Genomic DNA, 18,141 nt, shown 5'->3' with positions numbered 1-18,141 from the left:
CATCTGCATAGGCCTCTTCTGCTGTTGACATCTTATCTCTTTCGTCGGCCATCAGCCATAACTAGGGCTAGACGAAATGCTCGTGGCTCGCTAGCTCGCTCGGTTCATGGTCAGCTCGGTTCGAATCGGCTCGTTTGAATTTTTTCACGAGCTAAGTTGACGTCCTAGCTCGGTTCGTTAACGAGCCAGCTCGTGAACTAAACGAGCTACCATATTCCAGCAAAACGAAACTATATGTATATCATTTACAAAATAATTGATGAACATGTTATATATGTGAGGTGTCTATGGCCTATGAATTAAACTAATGATTAATGAACTATGTCTATGTGCTAATTTGGTCTATGCAAATATAATTATGGGTTAAACAGACGAACATATACATGAATTGTGAATTAATGAGTGATGAATTGTGCTAATTTGATGTTATATTGACGTGGTTTGTGAAACTATGAGTATAATTATTATTTTCTATTGTTAAATTAGTTTAAAATTAACTAAAAATTAATTATTATGTATATTTTTATTTTTTTCTACTCTAGCTCGAGCTCGTAAACGAGCCGAGCTGACTCTGTGGCTCGTTAACTTAACGAGTCGAGCTGAGCTGGCTCGTTAGCTTAACGAGCCAGCTCGAACTCGAACGAGCCGAGCCAAGCTGACTCGTTATCCACCCCTAGCCATAACCGAGAGTCCGAGACGCTCACTTGTTCGTTTGTCCCGGAATACGGCAGGAATAGTTGTAGTGATCAAAACTTATATAATTTAGAGAAGTGATCTAGTTAAGAATTATTCCAAACCATCTTATGGTGTGTTTGGTTTAGGTAATCAACCTATAAATGTGTTTGGCTTGTTTTTTGTTTCGATTTTTGCCCCCTAAAAATAAAAAACTAAACCAAAGGGTTGGATTTAGAAAACATTTTTTTCTAAAAGCCGACTTTATCGCACTGTAAAACTGAAAGCAGCTGTGGACCTGATTTTAGTGGCTTTCGGATAGAATTGTAAAAATATATATGAAAAAACTTTTATCGATTTTAGTGGTTTCCACCAAATAATTTTTACTTTTTTGACAGCTCACGGTCCACAACAGCTTTTCTCACAGGTCACAACCATAATAGTTTTTTTTTCACAGCCACGACCCAATCAAACAGACTTTATACTTCATAAGGTGATACATCATGAGCTTATGCCATAAATTTTGGTGGAATCAACTCATTCTTCATGTATATACTAATTATTACATTACGAGAAATGAGGTGGTAACGAATCAACTTATTCTATTTCACAAACAAAATAAAAAATAAAAGATGAGAAAAAAAAGATAATCTTGTTACTCAAACCAAACACCCGTTATATTCACTTTACTCATGATTATCTTTTATTTCAAACTTTATAAACGCTGTAAAATAGTGTTTTGCTGTGCTGTTGGGTAGCTTACCAAACCAGCTACATCTACGCGCGCCGGACACGGCTACGCTCGAATCTCCAAGCACATCATGCGCCCCCCCGAAAAAAAATTCCCCACGTACTAGACCACCACCCGTTGGCTTTCTCCCCTCGCACCGGGGAACGCGGCTGCCGATCCGCTCCCGATCCCCTGCCCTCCTCCTTCCAGCCGACTGAGATTCCACCAAATCGGCGCCCGTGCAGTCCCCGATTCGATTGGCAAGCACGATTGGCCGCTCCTGATCAGCTACGGGACAGGGCTGGATTTGATTTGATCGGATCCCCAATTGGGTGTCCGGGTCCGCGCGTTCGGGCGGGCGGGCGTGCGGGCGGGGGGATTGCTTTAGGGTTTCAGCGGGTGCGGTCGCTGTGTAGGCGGGTAGGGTTTTGCCATGGCGGAGAAAGGCTGCCTGAAGCGGCTCCAGAAGGAGTACCATGCGCTCTGTAAGGTGAGCTCCCTTTGATTCCTGGCTCGATTGTGGTCGATTGGCGCGCGTTGTTTTGATTGGGCTTCGTCGTGGTTCGTTATCTAATGGTTGATTTTTTTTGCCTTGGATGGATTAAAGGAACCGCCGCCGCAGGTCGTGGCTCGCCCACTGCCCAACGACATATTGGAGTGGCGTAAGTAGCCTCAGCTAACCCTACTACTCGTAGATACGATCCGTCGCCTTTTGATTGGCTAATGTTTGGAGTCAAACGGGGTTTGATTGCGCTTGATTTTGTCGGAAGCAATGGTGTAGGCATAATCATAACGCGCAACGCACAAGATCATGTTGGTTTAGCAATCACTTCATTCGGTTTTGGGAATTTCTATATACATGTGGTTGCTCCGTGTACCGCGTGATGTGCTCAGCTCGTCTGCTCACTGCTTACAGTTTCTGAGCAGTGCGTGCTGCCTGCAATTTATTGTTTAAAGTTTAAATTGTCAGATGTGAGCCTTAGTTCTGTATAGTGAGCTGAATTGAGTATATTGTTCGCTCATATAGACTAGTTCCTCGCAGAGACATTAACAAGATTCCAAATTCTACTGCATGGATTTCAGATCGCCTGATCTTCTGGCCTGGGCGATCAGCAGATTAGTCGTGATTAGCGCGACGTTTAGGGCGATTAGTCGCCCCTAATAGACCCTAGTCGTCCACCTGGTCGCCAGGAGCCCAGGACAGTATAAGTGTATAACACTATATATTGATATATAACATTGTATATAACAGTATATACTTATATAGTATAGAACTACAGAGTATAGATATAGAATATACTTAGAATTAGAGATCACTAGCAACTCAGCATTCAGCAAGTCTGAAACTCGTCCATCACCATGGATCTCTTCAGTGTTCAATCTGGAACTCTGAGATTGAGAGTCAAGGTACCTTCAGAAGAGGTGCTCATCTGTAGCCCCTGGGTAGCCGCCTGTGAGACAGGTCACAGGTGTGTCCAAGCCTCCGAGGACAGCATACTAAACAGAGAATGGGAGGGGGAGAGAGCTAACTAAGCAGAGAACATAGAAGATAGAAGAGGATGGAAATACAGGCGCCTGGGAAGCTGAAGAGGCGACCAGGAATCTGAAGAGGTGCCTAGGAAGCAGAAGTGGCTAATTCATATTGGCTCCAGTGGCGACCAGGAATTTGAAGAGGCGCCTGGGAAGCAGAAGAGACTAATTAATGGCTCCAGGCGCCTGTTGGACTACCCTGACCGGATCTATGTTGTTTGGCTGATCTCCCAATAAGGCGATTAATCGCACCATATCGACGATTAGTCGGACGATAAGGACGATCAGCTCCTCTGATCGAATCGACTCCTGTAATCGAGTGCTTAAAACTGATCAGACCGACTAATCGCGATTAGTCGGACGATCTGAGTCACTGCTACTGCATGTTCAGTGACAATAATTCTAAAAATAGGGAACATGAGTGTACTTGACTATTGTTCTGTTTCAAACTTCCAATCAAGGACATACACATCAAGGTGTTTACATGGCACGCTTGTGGACTTGTGGTACAATATATATGTATTTGATGCATTTGATAGATATTTGCTCAATGAAATGATCATTTGGATATCTGGTTCAGCTGCACCTTATCTTGTCACAGGAGATACAGTGCCTGATCTGTTTATTGTACATGGCTCCTTGATTTTCAAAAGTTTGTCTATATGTATATTTGTCACCATCAGGGTTTGCACTGGCAATATTATATCGTCAAGTGCAACAGTATTAGCTAGCAGTTTAGCACTGTGCATCTTGTAGATGGTGGCTGCTAGTTGTGCGCATCAACCTGTCTACTAGTAATATACAATTACTTTATTAGACATTATAGCGAAAGGGCCTCTAGCTGAATTGGTTAGGTGGTCTGAGTAGCACTCCTCAGGTCCTGGGTTCGACTCCCCGTGGGAGCGAATTTCAGGCTGTGGTTAAAAAAATCCCCTCGCCCGTCCCACGCCAAAGCACAGGTCTAAGGCTCGGCCCTGGTCACGGTCGTTCTCACATGGGCTTCGATGCCGTTGTGTATGAGTGGGGCAGGGGTTTGGGGATTTTCTCGACCTGTGTGAGAAAGCCTTCTTCTTAATACAATACTCGGGGGTTGTCTTACCCCCGCAGGTCGAGTTTTTTATTAGACATTATAGGTTCTTGTTAGGCTATTTATAACAAATCGAGCACCATTGATTGCTACTCATAACCTTCAACTTGCCTCTTGGATGACTGGTGCAAGAAGTTTAGTTTTTTGTTAGTCATTCTACCTTTTATACTTAACGAAAAAGGGTTATAGTAGATTTTTGTGATTGATATATGTGTTCACAGAGAGGTTAATACTATTTAGTTATTATGACTTTCTAAATTCAATTGTAATAGATGGTTTGACATTGTAGGGTCTTGGTGGGATATTAATGACTAATTCACCACCATTGATTTTTATTTAAATCCTGCAACTTGCCACTTGGATTAGTGATGCTAAAAGTATATAGTTTTTAGTTAGTCATTTTATCTTGTGTGCTTTATGGAAATCAGTTAATAGTAAACTATGTGATTGTTATAGGTGTCTATGGAAATGTTAAGGTTTTGTACTTCTGGGGCATTACACCTTCTCTGAATTTGATTGGTCCGATTTTAAATAGTGATGCATTTATCAGTGCAACAGAATATCCCTGGACCTGTATTTTTGCCTCATGTATGCCTTGATGCTGAAGTGCCCTTACTTATTTGAAGCTTTGTTTTATTGTTACAATGTATTTCGTTCTTCAGATTTTATTATGAAGACTCTATTTGTCATGCTTATCGTAATGCAATGGCGACTTTTTTGCTTTCTTTCAATGCTACATTTGCCTATTTGGTACTGATTTATGTGTTTTTCTTCTTTTAATGTCAGACTATGTACTTGAAGGAAGTAAAGGCACACCCTTTGAAGGTAAAGATCATATGTACTATACCACAATATCTACTCCCTCCAATATTTGTATTGTTACTTATAATCTCTAACAAAGTTTTTCACGTTTCAATTTCCCACCTGCAGGTGGATATTACTATGGGAAACTCAAATTTCCACCGGATTATCCTTTTAAGCCTCCAAGTATCAGGTGCGGAAACCTTAAATGTTGTAATACATGAGAAATGTTTGCGTTTTAATGGCATGTTGCTTCTTATTATAGTGTGAAGATTGAAAACTGGAACTAGAGGATTTCTATTAGATGCAGATGAAAATGCTAATTCTTTGTTTCTGTTTCTAACATATTTAATTGTTCAGCATGACAACCCCGAGCGGCAGATTTGCGCCACACAAAAGAATATGCTTGTCAATGAGTGACTGTAAGTTCTGAACTTGTTTGTGGTCTGTAGATCATAGTTGCTTTTGTTACTATTAGCTCTTAAATAAAAAAAAGAAAGGGCAGACCCAGGGCGAGATGCTCCCAAATGAGTGGGGTCTAGGGAAGGGATAAAGGAGGCAAGCCACCCCCCCCACCCACCCACCCCGGCAAATGCGGAGAGGCTGCTTTGAACCTGGGACCTAGTGATTCAGTGAGATAGCTCTTTGAAATAACGCTCATTATTTCATTGCTTTTGCAGTTCATCCTGAATCTTGGAATCCGATGTGGTCTGTTGCAAGGTACACATATACCAATAACTAGCTTATTACATGAACAGTAATGTTTTTTTGGAAGACATAGCATACCTTTAGCACAAATTCTTAATTTACTGCGGCAAATCAATGCTCTCAATCATTTCAACTTCTGTTGCCACGAGATGAGAGAACTGAAATGATAGTCTCATTGTTAGTACTTTAACTGTGCTGTTCTATGGATCCTTCACTATCTAGCAGTCAATATGCTTCAGTTCAAATTGTTTGCATTTTCTTTCCTTTGTTGGTCTGACATGTAAAACTTTATGCTGCAGCATTCTCACTGGGCTTCTGTCCTTCATGGTAAGTTGTTCCTTGCACCTCAGTACCTCACTATGAGTTAACCTTTCCAAAAAAGAATGTCTAGGTTTAGTCATAATTTCTAGCATTGTTGCTCCAGGCTTAGTTGCTCAACATTGCAGCAAGCAATTCTTGGCATTTCCCTTGCCAGAACTTCATTGTTTTAAGGTGTTTTCTCAATGTTGATAATTCTCATACTTGCAGATGGACGATGCACTGACAACTGGAAGCATCAAGACATCAGATGCAGAAAAGAGGCGTTTAGCAAAAGCTTCCCTTGTCTACAATTGTGAGAGGTAGATGCATTTCTCTGCAGGCTATTTCATTCTGACCATTTTCTTTTTGTAGAACTGTTAGAAACTACCCACAGGAACATAATGGTCATTAGCTTCTGAACAAGCAGTGTAGTGTTTATACCTTTACATGAAAGAAACAACTGAATTTTTGGTCGGTGTGCTTCGTTTTTTAATTGCAAACATTGATTGGAGTTCCTATGTAAAGTTGTTAAGTTACTATCACTTCATTTGCTTGAAGTCATGTTCTAAATACCACTTGTTCATTGTGGCAAGTCTGTGTGGCTCAATAGTTCAAGTGTTTGTCTTGCAGCAAAAACTGTCCGCACTTCAGGAAACTTTTCCCAGAGTATGTTGAGAAGTACAATCAACAGCTACAATTGGAGAACACTGCTGCAGAGCCGGTGCCTCAGGAGAATCCTGCACCTGCTCCATCCCCTGCTGTCCAGCAAGCCCCGACCGTGGCCAATAGGGCACAACCACTGGCGGAGGCGCGCCGTGACAAGAACCAGAAGAAGGCGGTGCCCTTCTGGATGGTGCTGGTCATGTTTTCAGTTTTCGGGGCCGTGATGGCGTTGCCCCTAATGCAACTTTGACAATAATAAAGACAATAAGAACGTGTGATGCCAGGGCCGTAATTTTGTATAGTTTTCCATTGGTTTGTCTGAGTGACTCAGTTGGTCCCCTAGACTACCTACCACCTCGGAGTCGTATTGATGAACCTGTGATGGTATATCTGAAGAACTTTTGTTCTCAGTTCTCACTCTTGAGTAGCAGCGCCAGAAGGTCCTTCGTTTTTGCTTTCTGTTTCCGAAATCGTTTTTTTGGGTTGCCTCCCAGTCCGTCTTTGCGATGTGTGCTGACTTCAAGGTTGAGTTCACATTTTCACATCCTCTTTCCAAGTGCGTTTGTTCATTTGAATTTACGGCATGGTGATGCCTTCGCAATCTCTGCCGACTTCTGTGTTGAAATTCAAGCACTAGGAATAGAGCAGTCTTTGCCATATCAATTTTATTTTGAAATAAGGCAAAAGGAATCAGTTATCCGTCGGATAATGTAGCTAACTTTATAATCTCTCCCTGGATTAAGAGTGGGTAGCAAAAGATATAACATGGCCTTCACTAAACTAGTCCGCGTGCGATTTGCGTGTATGAGTATGGCAATTGCGTTTTCATCGCTTGTACTCCGTGCTATTTGGATGGACATGCGGAATCTATCATTAGTTACGCCACCCCCGGATGCCTCAACCTTTCGCCTGGGAAACACGTGTTCGCTGACCAGCTTTTACCACGGCCGACGCACGCACGGACACTGTAACCTCGCCCGTCCCGCCGCCTCCGTTAGAACGTGTCGTTAAACGCGTCGGGTCGGGAGAGTGACGCTTGACCTAAACACCCCTGTCCGACTGACTTGCGCGCAAGGCAACCAGGCAAGGGTGACTGACGCCGTCCTCTCTGATCGTGAGACCCATTGGCCGCCACGACGACTTCCACCGCGGCGCGCATTCGCGCTGCCTGCGTCTCACACGTGGTTGACTGCCGGCTGCTGCTGATGAGGGGGGTCAATCCGCACCGCAGGCCCCGCGAGGCGCCGTCTCCGCCTCGGCGCGGACGCGGTGCCGTGTTCGATCGGCAGTTGACACGACGGCGGTGTAATTAACGGGGAATGGGTGGCTGCCTGGTGCTTGAAGCAATTGGAGCTCTCTGAAACTGTGACGGGAATGTCTCTACGCCTGAAACGCGTGGACCTTGTCCCCCCCTGCACTGCACACTTGCTACTCCGGGCAGTCTACGGTTAAGCTTAATATAAGTTTCCACCTTGTCGGAATGGGATTTTGAGAGGAAATTAGGATAGATGAGATTGGGAGAAAAAAGATAGGACGGGTTTGAAATCGCTAGAGATTAAAATTCCACTCAATTTTCTCTGATCTATATGGATTTACATTAAAATCAACATGTCCTTTAATTACAGAAGTTTTATGGTTGAAACTTAATGTAGATAAAACATAGATATTCAATTTTATGAGAACTCATGAATGTACTAAGATAATTTTATCCTTGTAATACTCACTTTAACCCAAAGACTGGCCTCAGCCACGTTACCATTCGTCCTTCTACAGTTGTACCTTTCCCGTAGACAATCAGCTCCTGCCGTACAGTTAGATCATTTCTAGCAGGAGTATCGTGATCTCGGACTATTCGCTTTCGATTTAAGCGAGCTATTCTACTGATGCAGCTCTAATTTTTAGAGACAAAACTATATAGAATTAATAGTTTGTAGCTGTAATTTATAGAGACAAAACTCCTGGGTACGGGTTAGCCAAATGAAAAAGGCTGCTGAAGGACGTAGTTAGTGAGTGACAGCAACGAGTGACCTATTTTACACGCTCCTTGTAATGTACTGCTCGACGAAATTTCTGAAAGAAGACGAACGTCTTCAAGTGGAACACATGCACCTCGTTGAATGGAAACGTCCTGACCAGGAAGCCAACAAAGTCAAAATTTCAAGAAAAGTTTCTTGGTAAACATATGAACAAATCCACCATTTTTTCCCCCAACAACAACCAACCAGCATCGGTCTTTTCCTCTGTTTACACAGGAACCTTTTGACCGAAAGTTCCTTTTTCGAATCAAGATGTAAAGAAAGAAAGAAAAGCGGGGAACAAAAATGAACGCTTACGCGCGCTCCGGTGATCGGCGAGTCGAGCCAAATGCGACCCGGAGCTCGGGGGGGATCTGAATCAGTCCGACGCCGGAGGCGTCTTGGGCGGGCGGGCGGCCTCGGCTCCTGCGAGCCCCTGCTCGACGTCACCGGCGCCGCGCGGGCTGTAGGAGGTGCCGACCACGGCCTGCTTGCCTCTGCTCAGCAGCCGGCGCAGCGACCGCAGCCTGGCGGAGACCGGGGACCGCGTCTCGTCGGCGCTCCCAGGCACCCGGCTCGCCGGCAGCGGGGAGTTGAAGGGCGGCGTGGTGGTCAGGGCCACGGGCCGCGTCGGGATGTCGATGACCAGGTTCTCCTTCCTGCGCCCGGAGGCCGAGGAGCTCGCGGAGACGGCGCTGGCGACGGGCGGCGGCGGGGGCGGGGGCGTGGCGAGGCCGGCGTTGGCGACCTCGTCGTGGGTGCCCCAGAACAGGACGTTGGTGGGGAACTCGAGCGACGCGCCGAAGGGCTCCTCCCGCGGCAGCGCGTCGAGGTCGCCGCCGACGGGGGCGCGGCAGAGCGGGCAGGTGTCGTGGGAGTGGAACCACATGTCGATGCACTCCACGTGGAACGCGTGCCCGCACTTGGGCAGCGTCCGCACCTTCTCGCCGTCGGCCACCTCGGACAGGCACACGGCGCACTCCAGCGCCTCCTTGCTGCTCTTGGTGCCCGGGCCGCCGCCGCCGTAGACCGCGACGGGGAGGGAGCGCAGGGCGGAGGCGGGCAGGCCGCGCTGCGGGAGCGGGGACGCGGCCACGAAGAGGAACCGCGAGGACGGCGACGCCACGAGCGGGTTCCCGGCGCCCAGGTACCGCTTGGCGTAGAGGTAGAGGAGGAAGACGAACACGACGACCATGAAGAGGAAGATGACCGCCGCGAGGAGCACCCCGTTGCTGATGACCACCTGCTGATGTCCCGAGCTGCCCGAGGCCTGGAACGCCGCCGCGTCGCTGCCGCTCGGCCACGCCGGCGGCGCGCCCGCGGTGGGCGCCGCCGCCGCCGCCGACGAAGAGACCGAGGACGTCCTTGGAATCATGGCTGCCTGTCAAGGAACGAGCTTCTCGTGACGCTTTGCTTTTTTGCCGGCTGACGCCGCCGCCCTCCCGCTGATGGGAGAAGGGGACGACGGGACACGAGAAGGGAGGAGCGACGAGCTGGAAGGAACGGACACTCTCCCGTATTTGAAGGTGCGCGTGGTGTGGCCTAGGCGGCTGGGCGTCGTGGCAGCTGTGGGATCCTCTGCGGCGTAGCATGCTGCTAGTGGGCCATGGTATGTCCTTGCCCTACCACCTGCCTCCCTGGCGCAGAGGATCCGGGGACGCGTGGCGGACTTTGTCAATTAGTGGTTGGGGTCTTTTGAGGCCCCGTTTGGTTACCCTCTCCTAAAGTTTAGTGACTAAATTTTAGTTACTTTTAGTCACTAAACTAGCAAACAGGGTGACTAAATGTCTTCTCCTAAACTTTAGTCCTTTAGTCACTAAGAGGTAGCTAAAAGTGACTAAATTTGGACTTTTACTGTTTGCCCCTCCTGTATTTCCCTTTGCTGGCGCCTGCTCCCCCTGGCTACTCCCCTCGCCTCGCATCCTCCGCCGATCCCCTCCAGTGGATCCGCGAGCGCCTCGCCAGCGCCTCGCCGTCCCCTCCACTCGTCGTCCCCTCCAGTGGATCCGCCATCCCTCCACTCGCGAGCCACTCGCCAGCGCCTCACTCGCCGTCCCTCCACTCGCCGCCCCCTCCAGTGGATCCGGCATCCCCTCCACTCGCGAGCCACTCGCAGCGCCTCCACTCGCCAGCGCCTCCACTCGTCGTCCCCTCCACTCGCCAGCGCCTCCCTCGCCATCCCCTTGCCAGCTGCCGAGGTTGAAGGTCCACCCGAGATTCTCCACTCGTCGTCAAACAGGAGACACAGCAGGTTCATCTTCCCCCGCTGCCGAGGTCGATCCACTGTCGCCCCATATTCTATCGTCGATTCAAGGTTCGCCCGAGATCCTCGCTATTGCTTCCTCCCCGTAGTAGTCTCCTACTCTCCAGCGACCACAACCATGGCAAACCAAGGGCAAGGGTATCGAGATTATTTCTCTCAAGCTGCATCTTCTTCGGCTGATCGCTCCTTCTCGCCTCCCCCCACAGCCCCCAACACCGATGAGCTTGGCCTCTTTTCCCAGTCGGTGGTGGGCACCAGACCCTTGGCTCCTTTGGTGACCATGGAAAACCTAGACCTCAACTCTCATATTGACAGCTTCTCGTTCCTTAGCACCTACTCGGGGTACATGCAGCCAGAAGGAGGTACCAGCGAGCAAGGGGTTCCTCCTGTGGCCCCTGGTGGTACATCTCGCCACAGCGCATTCCATCCTCCTCGCCCTAACGAAAGTAGAAGCAAAAATAGCCATGGTCCTAACTCATTGAACAATGGAGCGGGATACAGCCGACAGTCATTACAATCCGGTCCCCAGGTTCCTGCTCCAGGGATTGGAGGCAGACGACACTCACCAGGATCTGGTCCCCAGGTTCCTGCTCCGGGGATGGGAGGTAGCCGACAGTCACTGGGATCTGGTCCCCAGGTTCCTGCTCTAGGAATTGGAGGCAGCCGACACTCACTGAGGTCCGGTCCCCAGGTTCCTGCTCCGAGGATGGAAGTAGGAGGTCGTGGGAGATCGAGGAACATCTCATTTCCTACAGAAGACATCGACACCCATGATGGAACAGAGGAAGATGATAACGCCTCCCAGTTGGTAATATCCAATTTCATGATCCAGTACAATATTTTGCAACTATTTCATAATATTTTCTTGTCCAATGAGAACATATTGTGATTGACAATGAGATTATATTGTGATTTTGAATTGGAGTTTCAGTCATGCTCTCGTGTTCTTTTAGGATTGTTTTTGTAGCTATTGGTCATAATTCAGTTTAGATTTCTTTTATGTTCGAAAACAATACCATATGTTTATATTTGAGTTGCTATTCAGATTTCAGTTTGTTCAGATTTGAGATTTTAGCTGCTCCAACAATCCTAGAGCAAATTGTGATTTCAGTTTGTTTAGATTTCAGTTTGTTTGCTGTTCAGATTTCAGTTTGTTTAGATTCAGTTTATTTTATGTAGCTATTGTGATTTCAGTTTGTTTAGATTTGAGTTTAGATTTCAGTTTGTTCAGATTTCAGTGGATCTTTTTTTGTTGTTGTTCAGATTTTATTTATGCTTACTGCTATTATGTTTTCTGAAATAGAAATGCAATGGCAAGGCAAATTGGACCGAAGCAAACACATATGTATTCTGTGAACTTGCAGTTGAACAAATTAGGGCAGGGAATTGCCCCAATGGGACAATGTCAAATAGAGGTTACAAGATTATAGCACAAAAATTTTTTGAAAAGAGTGGCCTCTGGCATTCTACCAAACAATTCAAAAATAGATGGACTCAATGCAAAACTATGTACACTTTCCATGTGTGGTCACAAGCTGAAACAGGATTAGGCCGAAACCCAGATGGTACAATCTCAGCACCTGACAGTTGGTGGAAAAAACACACAGAGGTATTGTTATGTAATTTTTCTTCATTATAAGCATGTCATCATATCTTTTATTTTTTATTATGTAATATTTATCTGATTTTTAACTTTATTTTCTGGATTGTAGAAAAGGCAAGAGTGCAAGAAGTTCCGACACTACATACCTTTGTACCTGGAATACCTTCGGGAGATGTTCCATGGTTTTACTGTTGATGGACGCTCATCATGTATCCCTGGAGAAGCTACCTTTTCAATAGATGGAGATGCACAGGATAACATTCAAGACGTAGATGCAGATGCAGATAGCTTCCTGAACAGTCCGATGAGTACAAACAGTCATAAAAGGACGAGGAACACCTCCGATACCGCTTTAAATCCACCCAAGAAGAGCAAGAATCTAATGGTCAATATGATGAAGGGCTTGATAGACACCTTACAAGTTAATGGCACCGCCCAGAGACAAACCTTTGTTGAGATGACTAAACTTAAGGTAGAGGAGCAGAAAGTAGAAAAGCAACAGGTGAAAGAGGAGATAGAAAAATGTTTGAGACTGGTTGTGGATTGTGGAGCAACAGAAGAGTCAGAAGAGTATTGGGTGGCTACTAAGTTGCTTGAAAAAGAATACAACCGTACAGTATTTTCTAACTTCACAACAAATGAAGGAAAGTTGGCTTGGTTGAAGCGATGGTGCCAGGAATTCCGTGAATTCTAATGGAGTGGGTGAAGCTGTACAGGAATTTTGTGGTTTCATGAACGTTTATCTGTTTGTGTGAACCTTCTTATCTGTGGCTGTTATGCTCAAGCGCTTATGTGTGAACCTTGTTGTTTGTCTGCAACGTTTATGTGTGAACCTTGCTGTTTGTCTACAACGTTTATGTGTCAACCTTGCTGTTTGTGGTTGTGCTGTAGTGTTTATATTTGTGCTGCAAGAAGAACAAGTTTGTGCTACTTATATTTTATTGTGTGTCATATTTTAATGTGTATCATATCTGTGTACACAGGAAGATGGTGCTGAGGAGGAGATGCATTATCTGTGGACCTGTCAACAAATGAATAGCAACTACGCTATTGTTGGTGGCATACTTGGTATGTACCACTTTGACACATACATGAACAAATCAGAATATAGAGTACCAACAGAATCTGGTTATGAATGGGTAATGAAAACACTAGAAAATAGGACATCTTGCTTTAACATGTTTAGGATGAATAGGGATGTGTTCTATAAGTTACATAATGTGCTTGTAGAGTCATATGGCTTGAAGTCCACTAAGAAGATGTCATCAGTAGAGGCTTTAGGTCAATTTTTATGGATCTGTGGTGCTCCTCAAAGCATGAGACAAGCTGAAAATCGATTTACTAGGTCCACCAACACATGTAGTAGGAAGTTTGGTAAAGTATTGTGTAGTGTTAGTAAGCTTGCAGCTGATATTATTAGGCCAGTAGACCCTCAATTTAGGACAGTGCATCATAGGCTACAATCTCCTCGGTTTTCTCCATATTTTGATAATTGCATTGGAGCAATAGATGGGACACATGTACCTGTCATAGTGCCAACAACAGCTGTAGTACAACATACGGGAAGACATGGATACACGAGTCAGAATGTGTTGGTCGTATGTGACTTTAATATGAGATTTACTTTTGTCGTGGCGGGATGGCCTGGCTCAGTTCATGATATGAGGGTGTTTAAGGATGCACTTGACAAGTATGGCGACAAGTTTCCACATCCACCTCAAGGTACCATAATGTTATTTTCTCTTATTTCACATAGCTTTAAATGTTTCCGGTTAACTGACAAATTTATTTTAATGTGAAGGCAAGTTCTATCTTGTGGACTCAGGATATCCAAACCGACCGGGTTACCTTGCACCTTATAAAGGAACAAAATATCATCTTCCGGAGTATAGACAAGGACCAATGCCTAGAGGTAAGAAAGAACTCTTCAATTATGCCCACTCTTCACTTAGAAATGTCATCGAGAGATCTTTTGGAGTTCTCAAAATGAAGTGGAGGATTTTGCTACAATTACCAAGTTATCCGATAGCAAAGCAAAGCCAAATAATTATCGCTTGCATGGCACTTCATAACTTTATTAGAGAGAGTGCTATGATGGATGAGGACTTCGATATGTGTGACCATGATGAAAACTACATTCCATTGTCGGGAGCATCATCTTCTCAAGGAAATAGAGATAATCCACGTGATGGGGATGAAGATCAAAATATGAACCAGTTTAGAGATTGGATCGCCGATGGTTTGTTTAGTAGAGCATAGATTACTACTCATTTTATATGAATTGTAATAAAATAGTATTGTACTGCATGAGATCAAAATATGTATCAGTTTAGAGATTGAATTTTATATGAATTTGTAATAAAATAGTATTGTACTGCATGAGGATTACTACTCATTTTATATGAATTGTGTGCTCGTTTCAGACTGTTTTTCCAGAATGTTTTTTTAAAACTGTGCTTCAAACAGTGCGGTTAAACAGTGTTCGGATGGCAGCTAGACTGTATTGAGATTTTGGGCATTGAACAGGGGCAATTCAGTCTTTATGTCCAGTAATAATAGCTGTGTGCAAAGTTTTAGTCACCGGAACCAAACGGTAGATTTTAGTGACTAAAATTTAGTCACTAAAGTTTAGTCCAACTAAACTTTAGTAGTACCGAATCCAAACAGGGCCTGAATCCTTGGGTCGCTGTTACCGTGCTGACCCGATCTATGATCCCGCACAAATTTGGTTTGATACAGGTCCGGTATGATTGGCTTGGCATCGTGTTCACGCTGCTGACACGATAGCTATATCATAATTTGGTTGGGAGGGCGGCACGTCGTATTTACTCTAACGCTGTAGCAACTTCTGTCTTCGATTTCAAACTCTACTATATAAACGGTGCATTCCGCAGTGTAAAAGTTTATTATATACGATCATATGCACGGTTTGCAAAAGACCTTGTAATATATGTCGTATTTGAGAAGCAACAAAAATTTTAGAGTCCGGACAGTGCATATTACCAAAGAAAATCCAACAAAACGTTGATAATTGAGACTATATCTTGCAATACATTATTCAAGATAGAGAAACCGAAGCGTTTGGATTTGTAATAGATAAAATTTGCCTAATCACGAGAATTTCTAAGTAACCAAACGCGGCCATAGTTCGTTATAACAATGTGTATGATGGTGGTCCGACTCTAGCTCCCTAGGTATTTAACCTCCTTTAGTCATCTCTAACCTAATCTTTATTTCTCTTGCATTGCGCAAGTACTCTCTCGTTCATGCTCTTACCCCTAACCATAGATCCTAAATTTACCCTTTCACTATCCAACTTGGCACGAAGGTCTTCACCATGTGGCAGGGTTCGAGCTCAGACTTGGTTAGACCGAGCCATTAGTTGAGCCCCATAATTTCTATCGTGTGTTGTAGGAATCTGGGACTTGGTTTGTTGATGACTTTGGCTCTTCTATGAGTATTCTTTCTCATGTTGGAGTTGGTTCAACTGAGGGCTTGGGATGGCCATGACTCGGCATTAGAGAAGCCAGAGCCTCATCGCACATTGCTGCATAGGCTAGCATATTGTTGATCTCATTCAAGTCTTCATGGGCCTGCGTGTTGTCCTTTGACAGCAATGGTGTGAGACAGTCAAACAGTAGCTTTACTAACATAATATTCTACATCACCATTGCATAAACATTACAGGAAAACATTGGCTAAATTAAGAACTTCGATTTCCTTACAGTTGTACAGGTGGAGCGACATACTTATCTAGCTTAAGTACATGAGCTGGTCGGTGGACCACCATACTTAAGGTTAAGTACGTCGGTGTGGTTGTTGCCCGACATACTTATTTGGTTAAGTACACCGAAGTAAATACGTCGGCAAATAAGTACATCGGTTCCCCCCACGTACTTAACATAAGTATGTTGGCCTATTAGAGTAAGAACATCGGTTCATGGTCGACGTTCTTTAATTGTTTTTCTGTAGTGAAACTGGATGGTCATGGTAATCAACCATTTGGATCTGGTTGAACAAATCTTCCAGGCTCTCTTAGATCATCATTAACCCTTTGGTTACTGGCTACTACCTCATAAGCATCGTCTTATTCATGGTTATAAAGATGACCATTGTCGGTAGAATCAGCCATGAACACAAAAGCAGTCTTTTAGTAGACCAGTTAGTTGCCCGAGCATTGACGCGGTTTATATATCTTTCCTTTTTACATCACACAAACGAACGTGTAATGTGGTGGTACAAGCTGCACTCTTTAGGATGAGATGAGAGGAGCAGGGTTCGACTCCCTGCACACACTCCTTGTTTTTGTATACGGGAATTCCGCTAGAAGCAGTGGCGGATCCAAGATTCGTAAAGAGCATGGGCTAGGTTAGGAATGACCAATAACCATGAACAACTAAACACACAGATACATGTTAGAATTTTAGAATTTCGTCTTAGTATATATATCAATAGTGAACATCTTTTAATTAGGCAAGTAATTAGTTATTAAGCTCTTTACAATGAGGTTCCATGTCCAGATCCCACATCACTTGATGTGCCTGTTTGTTTCGGCTTTTCGCAGCTTCTGGCCACCAAAAGCTGCTGCGGACTGCCAAACACTCAGCTTTTCAGCCAGCTTTTATAAAATCCGTTTGGGTAAAAAAACATTCAAAACCAACATAAATATATAATCGGTTGAGTCGTCGCAATAGTAGTAATCCGTCACTTTATAGATCCTGATGATACTTAGATTCTCTACACAGCCAGATTCTCCTCACCGCTAGATTCTCGAAAAAAATTGTCAGAAAAAAGCTGAACCAAACAGGCCCGATGTCCATCAGTCCATATGGAAAAAAAAACTTTGGGATTTGTGGCCGAGTGCCTCCCTTGTTTGCTCGGTCCAAACGGAGAGACGACACGTCGTCTGGGAGTCAGAACCTCCAGGCACGTACTACGTAGTAGCTAGGTTCGTGACAGAATGACGGCGGCAAAATCTCCGCGCCACAGTGCCGCACTGTAGCACGAACGAACGCGCACACTAGTGTACAAAGTGGCACAAAGTTCACGGGAAGCCGCGCACACTGAAGCTGGGGAGTGTGGACAGTCGCAAGACACGACATGGCTATACAAGTCGCCGACTAGCGGTACACCGTCCCATGCTCCGCAGTGTTGTACTTGTACAGTCACAAATCTACTGGAGGCTCGGCGAGGTCCAACTCCAACTGTCTGTTGCGCTTGCGCAGCAGGTACCCGACGTGCCCAGGTACAAGGCACGCAGGGAAGGCTGGTGGGCAGTTGCGGACCCAGGAACTGATGACAGCCTAGGCGAGAATACGGTGTGATCCCCACGCCTGTGCTCGTGCCACGTGCTGCTTGCTTCCGTGCACTGTGCTCGCGCCTTGCCCTCCATTGCAGCCGGCGAGCTAGCCCAGGCCACCGCCTGCGGTGCCTGGGTGGTGAGTCCGCCCCTGCTGGTGGGTGAGCTCACTTCACTGACGCACTGACCGCGGTGAAGTGAAGAAGCGGATGTGGACAGGTTCTCGGGATCGAGATTTTGCCGGGCCCGGGCGAGCGAGTTGCGGGCGGACGGGACACAAAAGCGCAGGGAAAGGCACCGAGGTGTCATGGGGACTGGAGTGCGCGCGCGGGAGGGGAGGGGCGGACCACACCGGCCGCGGGAGACGCGGAGCGAGCCACACACGGGCACACGGCGCACGGTCACCGCGGAATGTCGGGGCTTTTGCGCGGCATCTCGGGCACCCGCTGCTTCGGGTTCGTGGCGCTGTG

At 45.8% G+C, this 18,141-nt stretch overlaps 2 protein-coding genes across 2 annotated transcripts; one reads left to right on the top strand and one right to left on the bottom strand.

Annotated features, from left to right (window-relative positions):
* Window positions 1–1,567: 1,567 nt before the first annotated feature.
* On the top strand, window positions 1,568–6,900 carry LOC100193789 (uncharacterized). Its single transcript, NM_001138874.1, has 9 exons — window positions 1,568–1,892; window positions 2,010–2,064; window positions 4,806–4,844; window positions 4,950–5,013; window positions 5,181–5,242; window positions 5,501–5,540; window positions 5,828–5,855; window positions 6,057–6,148; window positions 6,459–6,900. The coding sequence occupies exons 1-9, from the start codon at window positions 1,836–1,838 to the stop codon at window positions 6,739–6,741; spliced, it is 720 nt and encodes a 239-aa protein (NP_001132346.1). The 5' UTR covers window positions 1,568–1,835; the 3' UTR covers window positions 6,742–6,900.
* Window positions 6,901–8,620: 1,720 nt separating this feature from the next.
* Window positions 8,621–10,016, bottom strand: LOC103629867 (RING-H2 finger protein ATL3). Its single transcript, XM_023300369.2, has one exon. The coding sequence runs from the start codon at window positions 9,879–9,881 to the stop codon at window positions 8,886–8,888; it is 996 nt and encodes a 331-aa protein (XP_023156137.1). The 5' UTR covers window positions 9,882–10,016; the 3' UTR covers window positions 8,621–8,885.
* Between the last annotated feature and the right edge of the window lie 8,125 nt (window positions 10,017–18,141).

The sequence above is a fragment of the Zea mays genome, chromosome 6 (genome assembly GCF_902167145.1).
Source record: "Zea mays cultivar B73 chromosome 6, Zm-B73-REFERENCE-NAM-5.0, whole genome shotgun sequence".
In the NCBI taxonomy this organism is placed as follows: domain Eukaryota; kingdom Viridiplantae; phylum Streptophyta; class Magnoliopsida; order Poales; family Poaceae; genus Zea; species Zea mays.
Note: the sequence above shows the minus strand (reverse complement) of the source record. Positions and strands in the feature narration are given on the sequence as shown.